Below are 10,405 nucleotides of genomic sequence, written 5' to 3'. Positions count from 1 at the left end.
CTGGAGCGATGTCCCTCAGCGGAACAGACTTTTAAAAGTCCCGATTTTGTGCTCCGTTGCTCCGCCGCCTGCCGGGAGCCGGCCCCTCCCCCCGCGGTCTATCTTCCCGTCGCTTTGGATTCACTTCTCCGCCGGTCCTACCTTTCAGAGAGTGGTTGATTTTCTGTTTCTAGAGTTGCTGTTCTTCTCTTCAATCTCCCGTTGGATCTATAGGTGTCTGCAATCTTTAGATAAGCTATCTAGCTGATCTCCCGCTACCTGAAGTAGTCTCAGCCTGCTACTTCTCCGCCGTCTTGACTCCTCCCCCCCCATAAGTGACTCAATCTCACAAAACAAACTGAGGGTTGATGGGGGGAGGGGGGGTGGGGTTATGGACATTGGGGAGGGTATGTGCTATGGTGAGTGCTGTGAAGTATGTAAACCTGGCGATTCACAGACCTATACCCCTGGGGATAAAAATATATGTTTATAAAAAACAAAATTAAAATAAAAAATAGAATGATAAAAAAAAAAACAAAAAAACTAATATATTTAGAACTATTCTTAGAAGGTATCTGTAGGCTTCATCAAATTGCCAAAGAAGTCTCTGGTAGCAAAAATGGTTAAGAACCCCCTTTTTTTTTAAAGATTTTTTAATTTATTTGACAGAGAGAAAGATCACAAGAAGGCAGAGAGGCAGGCAGAGAGAGAGAGGAAGCAGGCTCCCTGCTGAGCAGAGAGCCCGATGCGGGGCTCAATTCCAGGACCCTGAGATCATGACCTGAGCTGAAGGCAGAGGCTTAACCCACTGAGCCACCCAGGCGCCCCTGGTTAAGAACCCTTTTACAGAGGCTATCCTTTTGCCTTTGCCTTTCTCTTTCTTTGAGTACCCTCTTTCTCCCAGTTACTTTTGCTGTTCATTTCCCCTTTATTCTAAATGTGTTCTCACTTTTTTGACCTAAGGAAAGTCAGAAAAGAAAAACAGCAGCTATGAAAGAAATTTTTTGCTTGGTTATTTGCCACTTCCTTGAAGCCAGTAAGGCTGTAGCTCTCCTAAAATGGTTATGTAGCTGCTTAGATTTGAAGTAACTTCTACTGATAACTACTCTTCTGAAAACTAATTTGTAGATGATTTCAAAAGGGAATGATTTTTTTAAGATTTTATTTCTTTATTTGAGAGAGAGCACAAGCAGGGGGATCAGCAGAGGGAGAGGGAGAAGCAGACTCTCCGCTGAGCAGGGAGCCCGATGTGGGGCTCTGTCCCAGAACCCTGGGATTATGACCTGAGGTGAAGGGAGACGCTTAACTGACTGAGCCACCCAGGCACCCCAAGTAATGATTTTTCTTATCCAGTTTTGCTTGGAGTTTTAGTAGCATTTTTATTCCTTGAATAAAATTATATATTATAATTTTATTATATCATTGAATATGCAGTTCTGTTGTGAAGTAGCCGTGAACATTTATAACAAAGTTTGGAAGGAAATAAAATGTATTAGGAATCAGTAAAGCATCAAGGAAGGAAAGAAAAATTAATATTACTGACAGTCTAATCCAGGTTTTTCCCCCCAGAAATTCCATTTAGGTATCCCTGATGCAGTGTGATATTATATATTCCAAATTCAAAGATGTTTTGCTTATATAATACTCAGTAATACAGATATCAGATATTAGCCTATATCTATTTAAAATGTGGTTACAGGACTTGAGGATGTTAAACACAGTGTAGACATATAGAACAAATATGGGGCTATCAGCTACACACAGTGCTAAGACTACTCCTAATAGAACTCTTGTTGCCTGTCATCTTATAACTGTTAGTTTTACTCTACTGTTCTAACGTTTCCACGACCTTTTTAATTTATCTAAATAAATTTAATAGGACACTTACTTTAATAGATTACAAAGTATTCTAAGAAAGATCGAGCTAAGGTGGATAATCCTAACAGATTTTTGTCCAAATAACATCTATGTCTCTTATGAGTTTATATTAGATAAAAAACCTAAAATACTATTTGGCGGTTTCTTTGCAGCCTGTCGTGTGGAAAATTTGAAATGCAGAGGAGAAACAATAGCTAAGGAAATCAGTGAAGCCATGAAGGTAAAAGCTACATGCCGAAAAGTTATAAAATGAACAAAATGTAGCTAGGTATTTGCTTTAAAAATGGATATATATTTAGTGTATTGTAACAGGAATTCTCAGTAGTCTTTTAAGTAGATCTTTAATGAATTTATTAAAGAGACAATAACACTGAGAATAATTAACATTTAGTAGGCACGTATATGCCAGTTTTATATCTGGTTTCTTTGAAGATTGATTATATTTTTGAATTCTGAGAGTTAGCAGTCCATCAAACAGTTTTGGATAATAATACTGCCTAACTTTTAGTGAGCACCGTTTATCTGCTTTACATATGTTACCTTCCCATAATCCTATGAAATAGATAACTGCTAATTTCCCTGTTTTATAGTTGAGAAACTGAGGCACAGAGAGAGGCTATTGCTTGCCCAAATAAATAAATGAGTCAAGACTAAACCCTGGATATTTGGCTCCAGAGCCTATATATATATTCCTAACTGCTATATTATGCTGCATATCCAACTTGGATATCTTAATATTGTTATAATAAAATTGTTTATATTCTTGACATTTATTTTATGCATACAGGAAAACATTTGGATATCTAGTTTATGAAAATTGTTTCAAAACCCTTTGGAATCTCCCATGTTTTGATAATTTTCTATAACATTCTTTTGCGGTTTGTATTGATTCCATGATTTTCTGGTACCCAAAGCATTTTCTTTATCAAGAGTTGGCAAACTGGTGGCAAAAATCTAGCCTTGCCACTTGTCTTTGCAAATAAAACTTCATTGGAACACAGCTGTTTCCATTCATTTATTTATTGTCTGTGGCTTCTTTACATTACAATGCAGAGTTGAGTAGCTGTGACAGAGATGTAAGGCCCTTTACAGGAAAAATGTACTGGTTCTTGCTCTTGATGATCAAGATTTCTAAAATACTTCTATCCTAAAATATGGAATTTTAGACATTAAATCCTCAGTTCTGAAATTCTGTTACTTCCTGCGGCCAAAGTTTTATTTTACTACCAGGCATTGTAGGAATAGAATGTATCTTTTTAGTTTTAGTTTTTGTTTAAAATCCTCAATTAATATTGGTATTTTAAGGTCAAGCCAAATATCCATGACCCAAATAATTAGGTCTTAGAAAAAGCCTTAACCTGAAGAATGAAGTTCTAGAGCATTGTATCTGTCTCTGGGTGTTTGTGTTCCAACCTGAGATTAATGTTATGTATTACTGTTGTTTGTTTAAGTCCTTGCCTGCATTAATTGAACAAGGAGATGGATTTTCCCAAGTTTTAAAGATGCAGCCTATTATCCAGCTCCAGAGGGTCCACCAAGAAGTCTTTTCCGGTTGTTATAGGAAAGCAGATGTTAAACCTGAGAGCTTTATAACACAAATAGAAACCACACCAACAGAGACTTCAACCAGGAAAGCCACTGACCTGGTCCTGAAAAGAAGGCGACCTAAAGACTGTCCCCAGAGAAAATGGTATCCATTGCGGCCAAAGAGAATTAATCTCGACACGTAAACTCTTCTTGTTTGTCTTGAGAGTTGAAATTCGGCACTGTCAACATGTAGATTATAGCCTAATGCCTAGACAGGACTTCATTTAAAAAGGCAAATAACTCTTTAACTAGTGATTCCTTTATACAAATATAGTAGCTCTATGCTAGGATATAATGTAATAATTGTATTTCCTCAATATTTCGTCTCTGGTAGGTGAAAAGTATATTTTTTGAATATTGGCACAAAGCCCATCAGTGGGCATTAAGAGTGTAGGCTTTTACAGTCCTTAGACGTAATTAGCTCTTGGCTGCCTTACAGCTTTTGTGGAATATCACTAGTAACACGTTCTATTGGATTTCTAGTATACATCTTTCTTTTAAGAAGAGCAGCGCCACAGTTGTCTCTAAGTGCTAAAAGTAATCATCAGTTCTGTTTAGGAGCTAGGAGCAGATAAAGTTTGTTTGTTTGTTTCCCCAATGCAGATTGATTTATCACATTGATATGCAGATGAGGAGACTGGCTTTGACTTTGTTACTCCAAGTTTGGCTAATTTGGATTTGTGGTATTATTTTTATAATTTTTTTGTTTTTGTTTTGTAAGACAAAGATGATTTATTTATATAAGACTTTCTCTTAGAAATAAAAATTGGCATGTAGCCAATGTTTCTTGTCCACACTTATTTTCTATAGGCCTTTCAACTTTTAAACATTATTTGACTTGGGACTAAGGGTTTCTCTTCAGAATTTTTTATTATATCTTTGTACATGATTGCAGTTCAAAAATATATATTGGATTAAAAATTAACAAGTTGTCATTGTAGAACAAATATAGCTGCAATCATACTGAACTATTTTACATTTACGACTGTTTATTACCAAGGATGTTATTGGTAGAAGGCAAAGAAAGCTATATCGCCTAGCTCTAATATTTCACTTTAGCTTATTATAGCTCTTACTGTGTCTCTTCCACACATTAATACGATGTAGGCAGGGCCATCTAACTTTTCTCCTTTACTCCTTTGATGCCTATAACTTCATTCGTTTGCAGAGGAATTTAATCATGATGTTGGGAAATCTGTAATTCTCATTTATTGTGTCTTAACAGTCATGAAAATGTGATAAAGTCTGTCTCAGTGAAGAAAATTTACAAAGCTACTTTATTGCACTCTGTATTTTAATGTTGCAATTTCAGATCTGTATATTTGTAATTGCAGTGTGTTTTTAATTAAAATAATGTACAAAGACTGAAATCTTCATACTGTGTATTTTTTAGTTGTTGGAAACATCTTGAACTCAGCTTTAGTTGAATGATAGGTAAACATCCTGCCTTTCAGAACATACTAAATTTCCCTTTGAAATTGTTTTGAAGCTACAGAATATTGTTATTATAATACAGTGCTATATTTTTATAGTATTTTATAATTTTATAGCATAAAATTCTGTATGAGTTGTTTCATTTCAATAGCCTATAAACAAAACACTTATTGTAAATTCTTCTAGATTAGATAATTGCTTTGTGACTATATAAGAAAATGTCTTCCTTTTTTCAGAGACATATTGAGATACATATTGAGAGACATAGAATTTAATGACTCGATGTCTTGGATTTGCTCTGAAATATGTCAGCAAGGAAAAAAAAGAAAAGGAATATATTAAGTAAATGTGGCAAAAATCTTAATAATGTTGGATCTGTGTGATGTAGCCATCCTTCTACTCTTGTACCTATTTGGAAATTTGTAAAATTAAAAAAAAGGTTTGTTATATTTTAAAGTTCCCAGACAACTGAAACTTGAAATCCCTCAGAGAGCCCAGAGTATCACTCCACAGTTACAGCAGAGTTCCAAATGAAATACCACTAGGCAGGACAGTATATTAGCATTATTAATTAGGATAAGCCTGGCTGATATCAGTGAAAGTATTGGGTAAGTATACTTTTTTTTAAGTAATCTCTACACCCAACGTGGGGCTTGGACTCCTGACCCCAAGATCAAGAGTCACATGCTTTTCCGACTGAGCCAGCTAGGTGCCCAAAGTATACATTTTTAGGAGGAGAAATTGGATTCCTGCATAAGCCAAGAATTAGCTAACTAAGATAATGAAAAGTAAGAAAGTCTATAGTTGTAGGCAATGTTGAAGGAAAACAAAGTCAAGTGTTGGCCTCCTTATGGTAAAAAGAAGACTGGATTGGATGGAGTCTTAAAATTTGCTTTCAACAAAAACAAAACAAAAAAGCCCAGCACAAGAAGGTCAAATCCAGTTCCAAGGGAGAGAGAATGCTGTTAAAGCAGCTAGTTTCTGAAAGAAGTGAAGGAAAATGGGTTTTCTAAACTTCAGCCATTGGAAACTATTAGTCTGATTGAGTTGCTGTAACACATTAGACTGGATGGCTTCAAAAACAAATTTCATTTCTTCTATTTCTGGAGGCTTACTTAAAGTCCATGACCAAGATACCAACAAATTCAGTTTCTGGTGAGGTTTCTCTTCCTTTGTATATGTGTGGTGGTGGGGGGGAGTGTTGGTACTTCTTTTTATAAGGGCATTAATACTATTGGATCATGGCCCCACCCATATGACCTCATTTATCCTTAATTATTTCCTTAGAGTCCCCATCTCCAAATAGAGCCCACACTGGAGGTGAGGGCTTCAACTAGGGATTTTGAGGGGACACAAATATTCAGTCCATACCAGTAGACAACAGAAATCATATCCTAGAACTCTGGGTCATTAAGGCTTGGGCTGCATGAAGAACAAAGTCAGTAAAATAAGACTTTTTGTTTGCTTCAAAATATAGCTATCTCTAAGACTGAATTTGTTTGAGTTCTGCTGAAGGCCATGGTTTTTCCTTCTCTCCCTTCGCAGTCATCCATTCAACAAATACATGTTAGGCACCTACTCAGTTCAAAAGTCAGGTTCAGAGCATAGTCTCAGACCCAGATCATCTATTAGTTATTAGTTAAATATTAGTTACTATTAGTTAAATAGTATTGGAATATGGAATACCTAGAGTTACTTAACCTCTCTGTGCTGTTGTTTCCTCTAATTTAATGGGGATGATGATAATACCTATATCATAGGGTTATGTGAAGTAAATGTGTTCATAACATAAAGTCCTTAGGCTAGTATTTGGCACACAATTTACATAGTGAGCATTCTGTAAGCACTGTTACTGCTTGGCTTGATGAAAGAAATGAAAACACTAAACATTGGCTAAACATTGTCTTCAAGAAGCCCATATATTCTAATGGAGACAATAAGCATGTAAACAATGATCGTGCAAAGCAGCTAATGCTAAATAGATGTATATTGGCAAACTTTGGGAAGAAGCTTGGAAAATCTTCGTGGAGGAGGTGACGTTTCAACAGTTTTGATTATTTTAGGTGAAAAATCAGGAAGATTGCTGGCTGTGTGAAGAGAATTTCCCAAGGCCGGTGGTTGGGAGAGAGCATGATGTACCGAGGACCATCAGGTACGGCTATATGTATCTTGTCTAAAAAGACTTGCTATAAGTGAACTTGAAAAGAGGCAGGGTCAGCTCTTAAGAACTTTGTACTTTTTAGAATTGGCAATGAATCCCTCTTTCTTCTTGTGTAGCATTTCCCCCCAAATAGCAAGAACGAGAGAAATACGCAATCTGATGATGAAACCAGGAGGTATGTTGCCTAGACCATAACATATGAAGAAAGAATGTGTATGGAGGAAACAGTAATGCATTAGCAGATCAGAAGTGTCTGCAAAGAGAGACATTGGTAAGAGAAATTTGCCTGTTGGCCCCCAGGATCTCTGGAGAGCTGAAGAATGGAGGACACTACAACAGGCTGAGATGAGATAGAGGAGCCTATAAATGAGATTGTGTCCACCGCCCCTCCATTCACTGTCAGTAATTGCCTTTGCCAGAGGAGGATGTTTTCTGGAAAAACTTGAAATAAAGAGTCCCTGGAGAGTAAAGGTGAAGCTCAGAACAAACAAATGCTCAGAATAAAATTCTCCACTGGAATGGTAAGATTTGAAATTCCAGAATACTGGTCGTCTGGCTCACACATCTTAGATGATCCTTTAGAGAAACGGAACAACCTGAGAGAAAAGAGCTACAATAGTGGGATATTTAAAGACCCCAAACCACATATGCAGCTGGCCAGTCAACCACCCTACACTGCAGTCATTCAGTGTCTAAGTTTCAGTTACACAGAGCTTCCAGAAACATTTTTGTATTTCATTCTAAAAAATAAGTGGACATCATAAAAAAAAAAAACCGGAAGCTACCTATATATCAATCAGTAGTAGAATGAAAAAAATGAGTTGTGGCATATACATATAATGAAACACAAGAATTTTTTTTTTTAAAGATTTTCATTTATTTATTTGACAGAGAGAGATCACAAGTAGACAGAGAGGCAGGCAGAGAGAGAGAGAGGGAAGCAGGCTCCCCGCTGAGCAGAGCCCGATGTGGGACTCGATCCCAGGACCCTGAGATCATGACCCGAGCCGAAGGCAGCGGCTTAACCCACTAAGCCACCCAGGCGCCCTGAAACACAAGAATTTTTAAAAAATGAATTACTGATAGAACATGGATGAATCTCAAAGATGTTATGTTGAATAAAAGAAGCCAGACACAAAAAAGTGCATATTATGTCTGAAATCAGAATAGGCAAAACCAATCTGGTGATTACCCGTGGGGAGAGGGGAGATATTAACTGGGAATGGTCACTAGGAACTTTTTTGGGTAAAGGAAAGGTTCTGTATTTGATCCGAGTGTTGCTCACATGGCTGTATATATATATGTATAACTGTTTAGCTACATATTTATGCATTTTATTATATGTAAGTTTTATCTAAAAAAATAATAAACACACACACAAAAAAAACAAGATTCATCAGACATTTGAGGGAGGCATTTATTTATTTATTAAAGATTTATTTTTTTAGAGAAAGAGCATGTGCAAGTGGGGATAGGGCCAGAGGGGGAGGGAGAGACTCTCAGGCAGACTCCCCACTGAGTACAGAGCCCACCATGGAGCTCGATCTCACAACCCTGAGATCATGACACTAACCGTGACCTGAACTGAAACCAAGAGTCAGACACTTGACTGACTGAGCCACCCAGGTGCCCCTTGAGGGAGGCCTTTAAATGCAGAGACCAAAGACTAGGAGTTCCACAAAGGAAAGAATCTTTCTTCTGATGTATTCCAAACACCTAGAAAAATGCCTGGCATATAGTTTTTTAGTGCATATTGGTTAACCGAGTGAATGAAAACAAGTACACTAAAACCAAAGAGAAAATAAGACCTCAAAAAACCTAGAGATACATATAAAACAAAGTTCCAGAATAATCACTGTCCTCCCAGAGGTAACAGAAGATATTCCATTTATTAAATATCTGAATATTAAATTAAAGAAACAAGAAAGAGTTCTTGAAAATTATAGGTGTAAAAGTTGAAAGCAATTCAGTAGGAAGGCTGGAAGATAATGCAAAATTTTCCCAAAAGCAAAGCAATAAGATTAACAGATGGCAATTTAGAAAAGATAAGAATAAAGAGAATAAATTCAGAGGGTCCTATATCTGCCACAAAGTACAGAAAGAACCAAGGAGCAAAATTATCAAACAGTGCAATTACCATGTGACCCAGGAATTCAAACCTAAAAGATCTGAAGACGTGTCTCCACAATAATTTGTACATGAATGTTTGTAACAGCAACTCAAATGTCTATCAGCTGATAAATAGAAAAATAAAATATGGTATATCCAATTGATGGAATATTATTTGGCAGTAAGTGTAGTACATATTACAATGTGGATGAAACTTGAAAGTGTGCTAAGTTACAAATCACTCACAAAAAACTTTTGTATGATTCCATTTATATGAAATCTCCAGAGTTGGCAAATCTATAGAAACAGAAAATAGATTAGTGGTTGCCCACGGATGGAGGACAGGGGAGGGTAGGAGGAACGGGGAGTGACTGCTAATAGGTATAGGGTTTCCCTTGAGGGTGATGAACATGCTTTAAAATTGGTAGCAGTGATTGTTGATCGGTGAATATTGGTTGGTACACTTTATATTTTTTTAAGATTTTTATTTATTTGAGACAGGGATCACAAGTAGGCGGGGTGGGAGGGAAGCAGGCTCCCTGCCAAGCAGAGAGCCTGATTCGGGGCTCGATCCCAGGACCCTGGGATCATGACCTGAGCCGAAGGCAGAGGCTTAACCCACTGAGCCACCCAGGTGAATTTAAATGGGTGAATTACCTGGGATGTGAAGTGTATCTCAATTTAACAAGAGTAAAGAAATAAAAATAATACAAGAAACATTCCCAGATACCAAGACTCCACATGGATTCCAAAACTCCGGAAGGAAAAAGCCCACTGAGTATTCAGCACAAGAAATAAAGATAAGAAACAAAAAAAAACCAAAATCGCCCCCACCAAGGCACATCACTGTATTAAAGAGAAGTTCTTTTTTTTTTTTTAAAGATTTTATTTATTTATTTGACAGAGAGAAATCACAAGTAGGCAGAGAGGCAGGCAGAGAGAGAGGAGGAAGCAGGCTCCCTGCCGAGCAGAAAGCCCGACGTGGGGCTCGAACCCAGGACCTGGGATCATGACCCGAGCTGAAGGCAGCGGCTTAACCCACTGAGCCACCCAGGCACCCCTAAAGAGAAGTTCTTAAAAGCTTCCACTAGGGGAGAAAGATCATAAAGGAAGAGGAATCCGCATGGCATCAAACTACTAAACAGTAATTTTTTTTTTTTAAGATTTTATTTATATATTTGGGAGAGAGCAAGAGACAGAACATGAGCAGGGGAGGGGCAGAGAGAGAAACAGTTATCCCCCTGAGCAGGAAGCCTG

At 37.3% G+C, this 10,405-nt stretch overlaps 1 protein-coding gene across 2 annotated transcripts in view; it reads left to right on the top strand.

Moving 5' to 3' along the window:
- LOC111150777 (NSL1, MIS12 kinetochore complex component) overlaps nucleotides 1-4,814 on the top strand; it is a 42,243-nt gene extending 37,429 nt beyond the window's left edge. Inside the window, exons 5-6 of one of the 2 annotated variants that reach the window (XM_022508372.1) lie at nucleotides 2,010-2,077; nucleotides 3,309-4,814. In XM_022508372.1, coding sequence (XP_022364080.1) covers nucleotides 2,010-2,077; nucleotides 3,309-3,587 — 347 coding nt within the window. In that variant the 3' untranslated portion in view covers nucleotides 3,588-4,814. The remainder of the gene's footprint in view (nucleotides 1-2,009; nucleotides 2,078-3,308) is intronic. The other variant, XM_022508373.1, reaches the window with a different exon arrangement.
- Nucleotides 4,815-10,405: the final 5,591 nt, after the last annotated feature.

This window comes from Enhydra lutris, unplaced genomic scaffold, assembly GCF_002288905.1.
Source record: "Enhydra lutris kenyoni isolate GAN:26980312 unplaced genomic scaffold, ASM228890v2 scaffoldscaffold24, whole genome shotgun sequence".
NCBI classification, from domain to species: domain Eukaryota; kingdom Metazoa; phylum Chordata; class Mammalia; order Carnivora; family Mustelidae; genus Enhydra; species Enhydra lutris.
Note: the sequence above shows the minus strand (reverse complement) of the source record. Positions and strands in the feature narration are given on the sequence as shown.